This window comes from Podarcis cretensis (assembly GCF_951804945.1).
Source record: "Podarcis cretensis genome assembly, chromosome: 4".
In the NCBI taxonomy this organism is placed as follows: Eukaryota; Metazoa; Chordata; class Lepidosauria; order Squamata; family Lacertidae; genus Podarcis; species Podarcis cretensis.
The window spans coordinates 97,364,256-97,382,144 of NC_137173.1; the positions used below are offsets into that span (position 1 = coordinate 97,364,256).

General features: G+C 41.1%; 1 protein-coding gene across 11 annotated transcripts in view; it reads right to left on the bottom strand.

The window, feature by feature from the left end:
* Nucleotides 1-17,889, bottom strand: part of LMO7 (LIM domain 7) — a 158,919-nt gene that overhangs the window by 35,499 nt on the left and 105,531 nt on the right. For 8 of the 11 annotated variants that reach the window (XM_079972404.1, XM_079972408.1, XM_079972406.1 and 5 more), the window contains 7 exons: nucleotides 17,421-17,597; nucleotides 16,148-16,855; nucleotides 14,196-14,225; nucleotides 8,221-8,338; nucleotides 5,992-6,134; nucleotides 4,424-4,853; nucleotides 3,494-3,835 (listed from right to left, as the gene is read on the bottom strand). In XM_079972404.1, coding sequence (XP_079828530.1) covers nucleotides 3,494-3,835; nucleotides 4,424-4,853; nucleotides 5,992-6,134; nucleotides 8,221-8,338; nucleotides 14,196-14,225; nucleotides 16,148-16,855; nucleotides 17,421-17,597 — 1,948 coding nt within the window. The remainder of the gene's footprint in view (nucleotides 1-3,493; nucleotides 3,836-4,423; nucleotides 4,854-5,991; nucleotides 6,135-8,220; nucleotides 8,339-14,195; nucleotides 14,226-16,147; nucleotides 16,856-17,420; nucleotides 17,598-17,889) is intronic. The other 3 variants (XM_079972402.1, XM_079972410.1, XM_079972401.1) reach the window with 2 other exon arrangements.

A 17,889-nucleotide genomic window follows, 5' to 3' on the forward strand; every position in this document is an offset into this window, starting at 1 on the left:
GATGATGGCGATGGAGACGCTCCTTCAGATATACTGGACCGAGGCCGTTTAGGGCTTTAAAGGTCAGCACCAGCACTTTGAATTGTGCTCGGAAACATACTGGGAGCCAATGAAGATATTTCAGGACCGGTGTTATATGGTCTCGGCGGCCGCTCCCAGTCACCAGTCTAGCATTCTGGATTAATTGCGGTTTCTGAGTCACCTTTAAAGGTAGCCCCACATAGAGCGCATTGGAGGAGTCCAAGCAGAAGATAACTAGAGCATGCGCCACTCTGGCAAGACAGTCTTGTACAAACCTGAGTCTTTTCTGTGGCTGCAATGTACCCTTACTGTACGAAATGGAAGAGCAACACCTGCTGCTTTTGCCTCTGGCTGGCTACATATCCACTACAGGCATGTGGCCCCCAGAAGGCTGCCCATGAGGCAATGTGGCCCTTGGGCTGCAAAAGGTAACCCACCCACTTATTTACACGGATTCCTCTCCTGGCCTATCCTAAAGGTGGCATTAAAGCACAATGGCAATGATGAAATGGATAAACATATTCACAGCCAACAGAGAGCAAGCCTGAATGGAAAAGCTTTAAGGCAGGGATTGGGAGCCTTCAGCCCTCCAGATGTTGTCAAACTACCACTGACATCATTCCCAGCTAGCGTGGCTGATGGCCAGGGATGGTGGGAGTCCAGCAATACCTGGAGGGTCCCCACCTCTACCTTAAGGGAAAAGGGTGTTGATGTTACAGGCTGGGAGAAGATAAATATAATCAAGTGGAAACATTTAAGGTAAGAGTAAACCCTTGCCATAAAGTGTAGTCTGATTTCTAAATCCCACTGAATGCATTTAAATGCAAGCTCCCCCAATCAATGTGTGCTATCTTTGTCTAAGCAGCAGAAACAATTCTAGTCTTGGGGTATTATTTAGTGCATTGAATTGCACCCAGGCTCAAATTTCTGCTTCCCAGAGGCTCAAGCACAAAAGAATTATTGCCTTTTATTCAAACTGTACCTGCATTTCAGCAGCTAAATAGGCAATCAACAATCTCCTTGCAACTTTCAGAATAAGTTGACTGGGAATAAATGTTTGTTCGGAACAAAAGGAGAGGGCTGTTGCCTTCACATGCCTTCCCAGAGGCATCTAGCTGGTCACTGTGGGGAATAGGATGTTGGCTCAGAGAGATCTTTTGTCTGACCCAATGAGGCTGTGCTAAGTATGTGGGGTAAAGGGGAAATGCACAGAGGCTAGGCTTCCCCATCTTTGAAGTCACATCCACACCAAACATTGAAAGCACATGGCTTCCTACAAAGAATCCTGAGACCTGTAGTTCACCCATCCCAGAGCTGCAATTCGCAGCACTCTTAATGAACTACAGTTCCCATGATTCTTTAAATGCATAGTGTGGGTGTGATCTGGATCACCAGGATATGTCTCACTCAAGACTCTTCTATCTGTTGTCAGTGCTTCTCCCCTTTCATTATACCTGCACTTATTGTACTAGTTGGGATACATATTTCAGATGCTTAGAATCGCAAAATGAATTGCGCTGATTTGGAAACCTATTATTTGGCTTCCCAAATGACAATCAATTGTAAGAAAAAAATGTTAGAAAACTTAGAAAAGGGTTGCGTTAAGATTTGTTTTAAGATATGGGTTGAAATGAAAACACTTTTTTAAAAAGCCACACCTAGGGATTAGACAACTGTCTGGGAAAGTCACTTCATGGATCACATCCCAGGGTCTAATTAACATTTCCTTGCTCTAAGATAAATAATACTTAAGGGAAACTAAGGAATGCTACTCACTAAGTGGATAGTCATTAAGTGTTGCAAGATACAAGGGTACCAAAGTTCTGGCTGCTGACACTAATTTTACATTTCTAAGTGAGGAATGATGGGGACACAACAGCTTCTGTCAGTATCATTAAAAAAGCTCTAGTTTCTGAAGCTGGAATTAAACCACTTTAGTAACTTGTGAGACTGCAAACTCATAGCAGTGGGGCAAGTTCAAGCTCAGAAGAATTATACACCCAAGTGATGTTTGTGCCATAGCATTTGCCATTAATGAAGAGATATTCTGGTGTTTGGGCTGCCATACGTCCAGATTTCCCTGGAAATTACCGAGATTTCAAAGGTGGAATTGACATCTAGGGGAATTTCTGAAAGGTGGCCTCTGTCGTGGATCTTAGGCAAGTCAATCGAAAGAGTGTGGCTTTTTTGGCCTTCTTGTAGAAGAAGCTCAAGTTTATCTACAAAAAAATTTGGGGTGTCCTGGTTTTTACTTTTTGAAATATGGTAACCCTACAGCTGTTCAGTTTTCTTTTACCAATGGGAACAGCTAGGAAGACACCATCAAACAGCACACAAGCTCAGACACCTTCTCCCATGCACATCTGCTTATTTAGTCTGGGGATCAAGATGTCAGCATTTGCAGAAACAGTTTGAAAAGAGAATGATGAAGGAGATTCACTTCAAAGTTTAGCTGAACAGTTCATGAGCTGGGAGTAGCAAGAACAAGATAGAGAAAAATAAAAATGGAAGGTGAACAATACTTAGCAAGTTTATAAACAAATGTTCAAAGCTAATCTCTTCTTAAGACATTTGCCCTTCCAGGATGGAAATGTACTATATTATTAAACTGACTACAGGGGAAACGTCAGATAATCCGCAACACCTGGTTAAAGTGTTGCAAATAATTGTGAATGCAGAACTAGCAGAACAAGCCGCCCAACAATTGCATGTTTATATTACAAACTGGAAAATAATTTCAGGCCCACATCCGTCAGGACATCAATTAGATCCACAATGTGTCTTGGGAAGATGAATGAACCTACTGTTGCCTTCAGTAATTCAGGCTTCAACCCAAACACAGCAGTTTCAGTTATTGTTTATCTATTATTTGCCCTAAGAATTTCATTATGCTGCCTTGCTAATGCCACCTTAATCTTTTTTGTGCAGGTTCAGTTGAAACACTTGCAGCTTGCCCTTCCTACCTTGTATCTTGCAAGCAACTTACGAAAACAGTACTAACACCACTAAAAAGTGCAACTAAACCAACTACAAATTTAACACAAGGATCAAAGATTAACCGCCAACAGATGAGTTCCTTAATTTAGAAAATATGGACCATTATCTTTAATTTACTGCCATACTACTTCTAGAAATTATTTCTACACCTGCAAAAATCCCAAATCCTCATGGAAATGATTGACATGGCCCTACTCCCCCAAGGGATTTACTAGCAGGTAAATTTACTAGCATGCATTGTTTGTGTGTTGAATCTAAATCCCTCTTGAACTGCCCTAGCCAATGTTGCTGCCTTATTTTCCATTCTGTATCTGAAAGAACTTCCTCCTATCCTAGTCTCACCTGCCAAATGTAAAATTACAGTTCACCTTGGACAGAGACCACGCATACCCTCCTGTGCCCACTGCTCCTAGCACACCGACAACATCCAACAAAGCATCACAATGTGTAAATGCTAGCATCTCTCCATACTCACTTGTGCTCTTGAAACCTCAGTCTCTGGATGGCTTGTTTGTTCTGCTGCTGAAGATCCAGCTGCAATTGAGTCATGGGTGGTATAATGCTCTGATTTAGGGCCCAAGTGATTAACATCTGCACCTTCGCTCGCAATGGCAGCATTCTCTGTAGGCGATTGTCTTGTCTTTGTCTTGTCCTCTGCAGATGAGTATCTTGTCCAAGTCTTGTCCTCAGCACTTCTTAGGTCACTTATAGATTGGCTTTGTCCAGCTTCTGGCTTAGAAAGTGAATTGCTGGTGAATGCATACTGAGTTCTCTTGGACACATCTACTTCTCCATTATATTTTGGGGCGTCATCCATCTAGGAAAGGAGGCAGTAGTTTGTGGGGTTGTTTTTTTAAAAAATATTATTTACAATTGGTTTCAACATGTCGCCCTAAATATTTGCCTTCTTCCTCATGTTCTCTCAGGCCCTCTGCCCGCTATTGACTGGCATCATCACTATTCGAGTAGATTTCAAAAAGTAAAAATTATATACCTTTGGTCAGAGTAAAATATTCAAGGAATAAACTGCCTGTGCTGCAGTATATGAAGGTAATTAAATTAAACCCTTTAAAATCATGAGTTGGGGTAGCCTGACATAACAGAGACACAGATCCACTGAAAAGAAGCAGCACAAAATGCATTTACTGCTGTGTTCTCCTTTAGCAGCAACTTCATTGTCTGTCGCAAGTCTCTATGAGGTAAAACAATTTAATATCATTTCCCCCAAAATATTAGTTTAAAAGAAACATCTGTCTATATGTCTTAGGCACTAGAGCAAGTAACTACTCATTGTTATTGCACACAGTTTAATCATTTCTACATGGTAGGGGCAAGTGAAAGCTCCTTTGAGTTTATTCAGAAGAATTACCCACAGAGACATTAGGAAGATGGTTTGTTTTTTTACCGTAAATGACCTAGGAAGTGATGAGATCCCTCTTGAATGGACACCAAAGGGCCTAGGTGTAACCACAGACGTTAGTCTGGCAGTATCGGTTTTCTGGTAACTTCTTGGGAGAGAAGCTGACACCCGAGCTGGCCCAATTGGTGCATTTACTGAATGATATGTTGACAAAGGGGGCTGGTGCTTTTCTTCTGCTACACTCTTAGGTGGAGCTTGAGATTCGATTCTTGCATAGCTCTCCATTCCTTTATTGCTCTCTTGACTGTTTTCTTCGCTCTTCAAGGAGCCGGCAGCATTGTTTTCAACAAGGTGCTCTTTTGAAGGCCTTGAAGGAATTTGCTCTCCACTAAACACATCGTCGTTTGACAAATACATTCGCCTGTTTTCCGCTCGATGCTCAGCGCTGCTATAGAGCCCTTGATCTCTGCCCTCCCTAAGGGGGGGGGGAAGTGCATTATGACATCAGTGACATAAAGAACAGGTGGGATTTCAGTCATCATTTCGCTATTAGGTGTACGCTGAAGTGAAGACAGAACAGTGGAAAGGTTTGTGGCTATTATACAAGCTTAATCCGTGCACTCCTAAAAAGAGATCACAATTCTCTCTCTCTCTTTTTACATATAGTACTATGTTTATTTTCAGAATGTTAGGTGTTTCCACAAATAACCTTCTCTTTGGCACATTTAGGAAGACATTTCTTATGGCTGGGTGCCCAATATATAGTGCAATCCTGTAATACTGAGTTCACTGAGATTTACTCTCAGGATTATGCTGTGATCATGTACTGCAGCTTGTATGTTTTATTTTGGTTCAATGTAGGCTTTTCAAATTAAGGGTTTTATTTAAAAAAAACGAGATATTTCAATACGGGCATCTCTCAGTTGCCATTTTATTTGTTATGGCTTAATAAAGGCTTAATAAAGGCTTTCATTTGCTTCTGATTCCACTGGGAACACGCTGCATTCACTCCACAGTTGAGCTGGGACAAAGACATGCAGAAGAAGCCTTTGTCTTATTGTACCAAGAATAGCTCAGATAGACAAATATCAGATTTTTTTAAATAATCTAGATTCTAGAAAGACCTCACCCTATCAGCTAAAAGCACAACCACAAATACTCTTACAGCAGGCATACTTAGTCAGAAGCAAGTCACAATGCAATCAAAGGGTCTAACTTCACACAAATAGTTTTAGGATCTGGGTGCAAACTCTACTAATCATTTTAGTTTGAAAAGGCAATAGGATTGAAAAGGGATCCATAAATTTAAACTTAAATTAGAACTTAATTATTCACTCCTTTTTAAAAAAATCTACTAAAGTGATTAACATACAGTGAAAATCATTTTATTAGCAGAAAACATCTTAATCACTTCTTAAGTACTGAAGGAATCAGTAACCATGGAGGAAAAGCTGAAGACTGAAATAAAGTAGTCACACTTGAGTGTTGAAAAAGTTTTTGGCTCCATCCTAATAACCCTTTTTACAAAGGAAGTCATTTAAACTCTGTGCAACCTACTTCTAAAGAAGTAGATGGAGCTGTTCGAAATGCTAAATATTGTTTGCCAACGTTACCTGTCCCTCTGCATTTCTCTCAGAGATTTGCCGCGTCTTTCGGAACTCTCAGAAGTTCTCCGCTCAATTTCTTCTCTCTCCTCCTTTTTCTTTTGCAAATCAGAAGTGTGGCTCTTACGACGGCTTTTCCATTTTGCCAAATCCTGAGTACAAATCAGGCAAATGAACACTGCATTTCCTACAGACCTTGGTAAGAGCTACTACTGTGAATGCTCACGGATCTCATTACCTATCCAAGAGTGCTCATTCTGACTGGATGTTCAGGCGCTCTAATTTCACTCTACATGTCTAGTGTTCCTGCATTCTCAAGTATCTTCCTGCAAAATTGTCTCTAAAAGAGCTGGGCAGTGGCTGTCTTCTGTTCAGATGAAGAAGATAGTAGTCTCATGTTTAAAAGCATAAAGACTTTGCAAGGGAAAAGGAAGTACACTGTCTCAAAAGCAAATTTGTCAGTGTAAATATTTGCTCTTCCCTTTCACAGCAACAGTCAATGGAGGTCTAATTTTAAAGATACTTTTGTTCAAACAAAACAGGAACACAAGTGTGTATTTTATATTTAGCTCGTCAGAACAGTTTAGGACAGTATTTTTTATTGTTTCCTGTTAGATACAGTATAGAAATACAGGCTCTTTTTAATTACGTGAATGACAGTTGTCTGGAAAAATGGTCCATCCCAAAATGTACCTTGGGTACCTGCATGAGGCATTCCGATTTAACAGCCTCTTGGCTCCTCTTGAAAACCATCAAGGCCGGGAATTGAATTCCCCTGCTTTTGTCCCACGGACAACAGTGCCATCCCTACAGTCAGTTTTCGCCATTTGCAGCCCTTCGTCTTGTAGTGCAAGACAAAAGAGCTGCAAGAGAAAATATAATTCCTCTCCCTTTTCCTCAAGGAGAAGTATACAGATTCTTGTCCTGTGCTATCTTGAAGTGGCCACGAACCCTAGATTCCTCATGACTTAAAACTGAATAACTGTTCATAATCATGACCAGTGGTGGACCTTGATTTCTTAAATTTCAGCAGCGTCCTTTTCCCAAGCCAAATTTGGTGCCCCCCGCCTCTTACCTTCCATTCTACATCATAGTTGCAGCGCCCCCTGTGGTGCCCCCAAGGCTCTGTGCCCAGAAAATGAATCTGGATCTTTGGAATTGCCACACCCCTCCCAAATTAAAGGCAAGGGGGCAGAGATTTGAAGGCAGAATAAATGGGAGTGAGTGGAGTGCTTATCTCTTCCTGTGCCCACCTATTCCTTTTTTTAATTTTAGGCCTGAATTAGACTATTTGCAAAGTGACTGTGCATTTTACCTGAAAGTAGGGAGCACTGAATTCTAATTGGTACTACCCACTTTTTGCTTCCCTTTGACTGTTGAAGGATCTTTATGCTGCAGGATTTGAAGTGCATCTTCAACATGCTGTTATATATTTATAAGTTAGGGGGTTTATAGGTTATAGATTTATAGGTTAAGGTTAGAGAGTATTATAGCTAATTTCCTTGGAGGAGATAGCTTGACTCAAGTGTGTTTAAGATAAATCCGGGTGTGTATTTAAGATGCGTAATAAATAGTCCCTGTTAATCTTTTAATTAGCAATTGTGAGGGCCCATCTAAATCAAACCCTGTGTGCTGGACCATGTGCCAGACACCCTTAATCCTGTGATGTCAACCTGGGTTCAAAGGTACTGGAGACAGCCTAATTTCCTTCAAGGTGAGAGCCTGGGGGTCAAAGGATTGAAGACCTAGGTGTGAGAATACAGAGGAGTAGGGACTATTTGTGCATTACAAAAGAGCAAGGCTTAGGTTAGCAAGGCTAGAGCAGGTGGGATGTGACCATTCTCAGGGAAAGGTAAGCAGCAGAGCAGGAACACTGCTGCTTTTGGAAAAAGCTGGCACCGCTTGGAACGTAATGCTCAGAACCCCCTCCACAGCAGGTATAGGTTATGTATATGTGCAATTAAACTATCTATCACTGGCTAACTCAACCTCAGATGTTTTGAGACTATAATTCCCGTCTTCCCTGACCACCGGTCCTGCTAGCTAGGGATCATGGGAGTTGTAGGCCAAAAACATCTGGAGGGCCGAGATTGAGGAAGCCTGATCTATCATAAAGACACTGCAGTCTCCACTGTGCCTCTTTTTCCAAAAGGAAACACAAACCCCAGTGAAAGCTCCTGCAACCCCTGGATTCTCGCTCTGCTCGTGGAGATTGGGGTGCTGTGTGACAATACTTACGTCTTGCCATTGTTCATCTTGTTCTTGTAGCTGAGACCTTATTCTCTGAAGCTCCTCATAACGCAACTGACGGATCGTTTGGAGCTCATCTGCACTGACATCATTCAAGGATTTGCTCCTAGGAGTCAACACATCATTATGTTTAAGTTTCAAATGGCCTTAATTTGGAGTAACAATTACTTTGGAGAGGGAGCTAAACTATCCATTCAATAAACCAAACCGCACTAAAAACAGCAAGTGACTACTTGAAATTATACTTTTATATTGTTGGTGCTCAGATGTTTATATTAAATGACCATTTAAGAGAGGATTTTTTAACTTGACAGGAATATGCCACGGTACACTCTGATATTCATAATATACTTTAGAACTAGGAATGTTTTGTTTATGTGATGTCACTTTAACAGCAAATCATTTCCTGCTGTCATCACAAACAATGTCTCCCTCTTTAACTGCTTACAGAGGGCTAGACCATAAAGCCCAATATTGGCTGATGAAGCTGGAAGTTAAATATTATGCTTGTACTCTGAACAACACACACTGGGGAGCAAGTCCCATTAAATTAAGTGGGATTTACTACTCAGTAAACATACTTAGGATCACACTGTATGAAATAATAGAAACATTGACTGCACCCCAGTTACTGAATGAAGTTTAAAAAGGCTTGAAAATCTAATGTATTTGCACTTTTAAATGTTTACAATGTTTGTTACAAGTCAATGGTTTTTACAGGGGAGAGAAATTACTCAAGTCAAAAGTTTCCCCAGGAAGTCAAACAACTTTACAACTATTAACTTGGTTAAAGCAACAGAAGACCTAAATATATTACATGCAACCTCCGTTAAGGAATGGAAATTCCAGCTAAGTCTTTAGTACTCTTTCATACCCTTGCTGATTTTGGCAGCATATAACCACTTATTGTGGAGTTATCTGAATACTTACTACAAATCTAGTCCATTTCCAAAGGTCATTGCCAAAAAGCCACGAGAGACATTAGACAAGATTGAAATAAAGTCACAAAACGCTCATGCACATTGTATTCTACAATACAGCATTCAGCTCCCAAACAAAGGCAACTTACATGCATATAATCTGATAGCATTATCTAAAGTAAACGCCAGAGCTTTCCTTTAAGCAGCATTTCAGTAGCAATCATGCTCTGTATTTTTCATTAGTTTAGTGTTGTTAGGGTATCTGCTCATATAAGTGTTTGCAAATGTTTGTTTCATCCTGCTTTTCCAACAAAAATATTGTTTGCAAAAGCTGTCTGCCACAACTACAATCCCATACAAACAGTAAGAATATAGTTCAAAATACTGCTGTGCAAAGCGTATTTTTCTTTGGGACTGGGTTCAGGGACAATGGAAGGTATCATCTTCTCCTCTCTCTCTCTCTCTCTCTCTCTCTCTCTCTCTCTCTCTCATAGCTTGCTTTACGTTGTGGATTGTCTGATAAATAATAGCTAGAAAGGAATGTTTGTTACTCATTGCGAATATTCTTTCCAGTTGGGATGAATGAGGCATCCAAAATGCTGAGTTATAGCCACCAATTTCCCAGGAAAGCAGAGAAAACCTTGTCTAGTTCTGTCCCACGGCAAAGCTTGAGACAGAAATAGTATATACAGTTCCCAAAACAGTAAGAAACACACTACTGTGTCAAGACAAGAGAAAAATGGTGGATTCACTTTTAAAATATTTGATCTTTCTCTCATAAGAAACTATGCTAAGTTGATACTCAGGTGGGTCAGGATGTAAAAAAAGGACTAGTAGAAAAGATTTACTGTGGAGAAAGACTTTGATGAGGTGGCCCTGCAGATCTTCACAAATAGGGCATTTGTTGGTGAAGCTACTCTTGTATAGTGTGATGAGATGCAGCAAGGTTTTGTTAAATGTTTAGTGTCACAGGCTAGGAAGGTGCAGGATTAAGCCTATGACCAAGGTCGCACTAGATACTTTCTTACCTAAAGATACAGTGGTGCCCCGCAAGACGAATGCCTCGCAAGACGGAAAACTCGCTAGACGAAAGAGTTTTCCGTTTTGGAGGTGCTTCGCAAAACGAATTTCCTATGGGCTTGCTTCGCAAGACGAAAATGTCTTGCGAGTTCCTGCGGGTTTTTTTCCTCCCCCCCCCCTTTTTCTAAGCCGCTAAGCCGCTTATCTGCTTATCCGTTAAGCTGATAAGCCGCTAAAAGCCGCTAAACCGCTAATAGCGCTAATCCGCTAAGCCGTCAATGGGCTTGCTTCGGAAGATGAAAAAACCGCTAGACGAAGAGACTCGCGGAACGGATTCTTTTCGTCTTGCGAGGCACCACTGTATAGGGTTGAAAGAGACCAACAGGGAATTGATCCATCTGACTGAGTAAGTTTGATGGAGGTCAAATCCTCTGCCTTGGATGAGAGAGGTGGAGACAAAAAAGGTGGTAGGATCCATTCTTGTTCTTTGTATAAGAACAAGCTGACCTTTGGAATAAATGCTGGATTCATCTGACTATCGTTGTGGAAGTTACACACATTGTCTCTCACAAAGAAGGCTTCCAATTCAGATACTCTGTGAGCTGTTATAGTTATGGGGGGGGGGAACCCTTCCAGAGATAGTAGCCACCTCTGTTCTTATAGATTTTAACAAGGCAGGCCAATTCTGGTAGAGCTCGTTTGAAGGGTTGTGTCATCCGAGTCCTTGCATCAGGCAAGAGGTATGCCAGCTCTTCTAGCTCTGTCAAAAAGTGGTGGTGATTTGGAGGAGTAAGGCAGAGGCATCGTGACTCTTTTCAAGAGCTACTCCCCATCTCCATGGCCCCTTTCAAGAGAATCATTACTCCAGAGAATAACAGAGCTCAATAGCAGTGCTGGCAGTGAAGTCTCTACTACTGAGGTTTGAAGTGTCTCCATAAATTTGTCAGGTAATTTATAGCGCTTTTGGGGTAAGCTAATAACTTTTTTGCTTTGTAAGCTATTTGCCCATTCCTGATCAATCATATTAGGGAAAAAATGAAGAACAACAACAAAGAAGAGTTGGCTTGGATTCAGTAAAAACAGATGCTCATCTGGAAACTGGCTGAAAAGCTTCTGGAGTTTAAGATTGTAAATCTAGGATGGAGATAAGACTTAGATGGTAAAGGCATGGAATCCTCATTTTGAAAAGACTAGACGGCGGAATTCCTCAGGAAAACAGCTTCCCTCTTCTTTCTTTGCCGGGATACTCATGGGAATTGCAATCACTCCATGTACCAGAGCAGTGCCACATGGCCTTTGTTTTCCTCATTCCTTTTGGAAGGCAAACAACTGGAATGAGGCTGTAAGGTCACGAGAGACTGTACAGCTTTGCTGAGTACCTTCTGATGAGCAAGGGGTGGAGCCAAGGGGCTGTTTGGATGGGTGTTTTTGATATGGTGGCCAACCTGGGAGGACCTTAGAGGTTTTGAGATGTCCCTTCTCTGCTCTGGTGAAACAGCCGAGCAGAGATATCTGCCAGGTCCGGCTGCTTAATGTTTCTGATAATTCATTCCTCTAGAAGGAGGGAAGGTAGTGCTAAACTGGAAGCTTCCCTTGGCGGACGGGAGGGCACAATGCAGGTGCTTTTGTGTACAAAAATAGTAACTGGCCTGTAAGATGGTGCCTTATGGGGAAAACACTGAGGACTCCACACCCAACTGAAGGGGACCCTCTCCCTCATCATAGGCCCCTTCTGCATCATAACGGTGGGTGACGGTCAATGTGTGAATGTCTTCTCTTTTAAGGCCTTCTGTTGCAAGTTTTCTCACAGCAACCCTCATAAGCATAAAGAGGATTATGGACCACTGTGTCCTGAGAAATGCTGCCCCAGATGAGAGAAATTTCTGTTGGCTGGGAGTGGTGTGAAATGGGCAGGGATGCTGCTAACCGATGGTCTTTAGATACTGGTGGCACTGCTTGCACAAAGGCCCCTCAGAGGTGGCAACAAAAGTGTTGTATTCCTCCCTCCCCAACATCCCTCAAGTGTTGTTGTTTTTTGTTGAAGCTTTTGCTGTCCTTCCAGAGGGAGCTGTGTGGAAGGGAGGCTAGGCAAACAGAAGAGACAAAGTTCATAGACAATACAAAGGTCTTTTCTTTCCTCTGAGAATTGGGGGGGCGGGAGGAATGAGAGACTAAAAAGGGAAAAAAACTAAGAAGGAATAATAATTACAAAATATGCTGAAGAGGAGTCATACGGGGGAAGCTCTATCCTGGGTGAAGTCAGGGAAAGAACTGGAAGAGGAGCCTAAGGGACACAGAGCTATCCCAGAATTCTATCACATGCTTCCTTGCCTTTCTGGGCTAGAACCCAGCTTATTGGAATTCTCATCACCCCAAATGAGAATGGGCGCTTAGAGATTTTAAGAAGACTAACAACCTTAAAACATTATCTAAGAATACCTGAATCCTGGAAGTCCACATTTTATAGCTATGTTAGTGCAGTTGCCCTCTTCAATGACTCTCACATTTAGTTTCATTGCCAAACTACACATAACTATAAAATGTGGCCATAGTTGTTGTTGTTGTTTTTTTTGGGGGGTGAGTAGTCATCATGTACCTCACTCCCACACCCACCCTATAAGATGTAGTACAACAGACATTGTACTTTTAGACTACTTCTTAGTCTAAAACTACAGTCGTACCTTGGAAGTCGAACAGAATCCATTCCGGAAGTCCATTCGACTTCCAAAATGTTTGAAAACCAAACTGTGGCTTCTGACTGGCTGCAGGAAGCTCCTGCAGCCAATCAGAAGCTGCAGAAGCTTTGTCAGACGTTCAGGTTCCAAAGAACATTCGCAAATCAGAAGAATCACTTCTGGGTCTGCGGTGTTCGGGAGCCAAAACTTCCAAGTTCCAGGGCATTCGGGATCCAAGGTACGACTGTATCACGAATTTCCCTGGTGTGCATCAATGCTAGGGAAAGTCAGGACATCATAATCTCACATTATATAATTTTTCCTATATGTTGTGGAAGAAATGAAAGTGTGTGCTTGCTGTGTTTGGTGCCAGAAGCACTTTAATTTCATCATATCTGGCTTTGCTGTTAGTAGTCAACATTTGTGAAATAATTTCCCCAGTTTTAGAAACTCTAGGTGCATGGCACAGGAAAAACCCGAATAGTGGAAAAAATTGTATTATTAAAAGATACCAATTTTACCATTTATCTCATTAAAAGATGAAAATCCATTCCCTGGTGTGAATATTTACCACTTAGATGCCTCACAATATTTCTTGTTTAAGTTCTCTTTCTGTCAAACGAACTAAATCTTCTCCAAGGCCAAAAGAGGGATTGTGTACAAAGAGGCTGATGCTGAAAACCTACAAATACTTATAAACACCACCATCAAACTGCTTGTGAAAATTTCCTGGCACAGCTGCTGGTACATCCCATTCTCAGGCACAAGTTATCGGTTCAGCAAAGTTGCTGGTCATCAAAGTTTTCTGGCGGAAAGTCAGTTTTCATTTAGTTTAAGGAGCTACTTGCGGGAAGTGTGGATTGCATAAACAGTATTCAAACATACTCTATCCGAAGTGTGCCACATGCTAGGCTTCAAGCAATGAAACATTCCCAGCTTGTTTTAAGAAGCTGCTAGACTATAACTGCTCATTTTCTTTTCCTCCATACATGCAAAAACCTTTGCCATTCGAAGTTCCTCCTAGACGAGGGGTAGAGAACTAGTGGCCATTCCAGATGTTGCTGGACTTGATCATCCTTGACCATTGGCCATACTTGCTAGGGACTGGAGCTGACAGAAGGCGGAAGTTGAGCAACATCTGAGAGGGCCACATTTCCTGCCACTGCCTTAAATGAATCCCAGAAACTGCGGTGCAAACCAATTAAGCACTCAAGTATGAAGCATCATGCACATTTTGCCTCAAAGCACAAGTCTTTAGCCAGTGCTGCAAATGCATAAGCTGCATGGTTAATCCATTGCATTATGTTGGAATCTTTATGCTCTGCCATGCTTTTCTCATTAAACTTACCCATGCTCATCAGTAATCTTTTGAAACAGCCTGAGGGGGAAATCAGAAAACCAAAACAAGTTCATACTACCCATTCCATTTTCACCATATGTTAAAAAATGCCAACAACATTATGTAGAACGTAGTTCTAAAGTAAAGTTGCTAAAGTAATGTGAATATGAAAACCCTATGACAATATCAAAATTCAGATATTAGGCTAAACTTTGAGAATAATTTAAACTCTCAGATTCAAATGCCAACACACATACTTACACCTGCTTTTTTGTGGTTTAGTATGGACCACAAAATGTGCATACCTAGAAACTTTCCTTAAACTTAATCTCAAAAATGCAAATATGAATGGGTTCCCCCCCCCCAAAAAAAATCTTGCATTGCACGTCTTAATCTATCAAACACACAGAAGACATATCAGAAGCTTAACACATTAAATACAGCCACAGTTACAGCTCTGATTTGTATCTAGTAGTTGTTTGTATAATCATTGCATAACTATTTAAAACAGTCACAGAGTAATATGTTAGGGCAAAGATTCAGCCCATGCCTTTTTGAGCCATTTACAGAGCACAGCTCTCGGATAACTAAAAGAAGGCAGGGAGATTCAGGGAGAATGTAAGGTGCCTCACATGTTTCATTCTAATTGTTCCTTAAAATTTGTTAACTGTGTTAAGCTTAGGTATGCAACCAGCTTGCAGTTATACTTTCCAACGAAACATGCATAATTGGTGCTCTAGAACTACTCAGCGGACAAAAAAACAACAACATACAAAGTTTGCTGAAGGACTAATGAATGCTCCACATAGAATGAAATGGATGAGGGTATTTCAAGATGGAAAACACTTTACCAGGTGAATATAAGAAACCTCATTAAGATTGACCCAGGACTGTTTCTTCATGAAGATAGGTGTTGTCAACAACCGCAAATTATGCTCACTAGTATCCAAACTTCTTCTGAACAGGTTGTAAAGTCCTCCCACATTAGGGCTAGATTTCAGTGGCTGGATTGGGACAGAGTTACTTGTTAATATTTTAGTGGGATTACTAAATATCTATCATCTATCTATCTATCTATCTATCTATCTATCTATCTATCTAAATTCACACTCATAATTGCTCCACAAAGTGCTTTTAAGTTGGGAGTTCTTTTTGAGTCAAGAATGGGACAGAAGCAATTTAGAAGCAAAACTATGTATAAACTGCTGGGAAAGGTCAGCGGTTGCAGAATGAGATCTTCGTTCCACACTGTGAGCAACCTTTGAGCATACCTAAAGGGCCACATGACCTGGAAAAACTGTCTGCGGACAAATGTCAGCTCCCTCGGCCAATAAAGCGAGATGAGCACCTCAACTCCAGAGTTGTTTGCGACTGGACTTAACTGTCAGGGGTCCTTTACCTTTACCTTTTTAAAGGGGTTATTTAGGTCACATAGACGTTGACTGCGGAGAAAGAGGATGAAAGAGGGGAAGCAATCCACATGTACGTTTGCTTCTGTTCATGCACAGATGTGTTTTCGATACAAGAATATAAACACCTTAAACAGTAGTAGAGCAAGGAGAAAAAAAATTATTATACCCATTTAGCCACTCCTAAACTTGAAATGCACACATTTCCAAGAATGTCTGCAAACAAATGCTTTGAAGTACCAGCTATGTTGAATCTGTTGTAAGCAGAAACTTTTATTTCTGATTCTTTAAATAAATGTATTCGTGAAGGTTGCATTAGTCCAGTGATTAAACAGTCCTGAAACTCCTGAAGTATGTGGTTTGTATTGTTGATGAGCTTGACAACCAACATGACAAATTATGGGACAATATACAAAGACACAGACTGAAGTTTCACACCAAGACATGCATGGTTGAAAGCAAGATACTGCTGTCCCTTGTTCTCTCTTTAAAAAAAACCCATTTCAGAATATTTTGGATACAAGCACAATCCATGCATGACCTTGAGCTGACCTTTCAACCATTTGCCTTTTCTTGTGTCTGATTTTGCTGGCCTCTCTGATTGCCTCCCATTTTTCCATGTCTTCTTTGCTGCATGTTCCTGGAGAGAAACTAATGGGCTGCACATTGACTCCTACGTTGAGCAGCTCGATCTTGCGGGTCAACATATCATCCTTCTTTTGCCGTGAAGAAGGAGATAAGATCTTTCCACCACTTTGTCTCTCATCCTTCGTTGTTGTCTTCTCAAGCAAACAAAGAAATTTGGCCTGGATTTCTGGTGGGAGACTCCAAGGATCCGGAAAGAGAGCAGGCCAGTATCTATCTGGGGCACCTGATAAAGGCACTTCTTTCTTCTGAAACTGAGCTTTGCGAACTGTCAAATCATCTTTTTCCAAATCTGGAATTACAGTTTCATCGTCTCTGGGTTGAAGAACTATCTCTCCTTCTATCTGAGGACCTTGCTTAAGATACTGAAAACCTTGGAGGATTACCGGATTCACATGGGAAGCACCAGTCTTACGAACAAACAAATCATCATTTTCCAAATCTGGATAATTGTCTCCATTTTCATTGTCCCTTTGGTCACATCCAGGCCTAAAATAATTTTTTTTCCTGCATGTTATGAGCCTAGGCCCTGAAGAAGGATCAATTTTGGTTCTAGCTTCAGAGGACAGGTAGTCGTCAGAATATTTTTGCAGTGCCCGCAGAAATAAAAACTGACTGAGATATAAAAAAGACACACAAATTAAAACTTGTGTTAACTAGTAGAAACAGAGACCTAGCTCTCACTGAGGTGCTAAACCTGTGTCTGGCATATAAAACTAATATGTTAGGTTTTCTATTTGGGGGTGCTTTTTTTTTTTAAGGGACCGTTTATTCAAGTTAGCCCTCAGTGCTAGAGCTCAAAGGTTTCCCAACTCAGTGAGAACAAGGCCTGAAATGCAGACCAAAAAGATGCAAAAAAAAAAATGCAACTGAAAAGGGGTGCACACTGCAACATTGAAATATGGCTTGTTACGACTCCAACATATTTTTTAAAGGACAACACTTTTACTCCTGTGTAGCAGCAAAGCATAGCAATCATTGCAGAGGAGACAAGAGCATCGACCAGCACAAAAATAAAATCCACTCTGCTTTAGTAGTGTGAATTCAGTAAGCCAACATGTATGGACATAGGGGAAAAAGTTCAAAAGGCAGCGATCCATATTAACTTTTCACTTTAACTTTTAGCAAACAGCAGGTTTCCGTACACACAGGACAGCATAGTTCATGCAATTGTAGCAACCTTGGTAGATCAGAGGAACAGTTAACATTTTCTTCTGCAGCTTGTAGTACTGATTTTGCAGCACGTTCCGCAGTCTGTTTAATGCCGTTTGAGTCTTCTCTGCGACTGTTACCCAAGTTACTCAGGCTATTGCTTGCCTGGACTCTTGCAAGATCCTCTTCAGAATCTGCACTTTTACTGCACAGTAGTACGTAAGTGAAGAAAGGGAAAAACAGGGAATATGTAAGTTCTGGCACAAAAATGGTATGCAGTAATCTGTTTGAATACACTGCTTAAAATAACTGGGATAGGAAGAGGCTGCATTTAAAAATCGAATAGAACAGCAATTCAGTTTCCACAGGCAACAGCCAGTGAAGACTCCACGCCCCCTGCCGCAACTCAAATCATGCAGTGATTTGAGCTACTTAAGCATGTGTGGGTTTTTTTTTTAAAAAAAAGATCTGCTTGGATGAAAAAAGAACATGCAAGA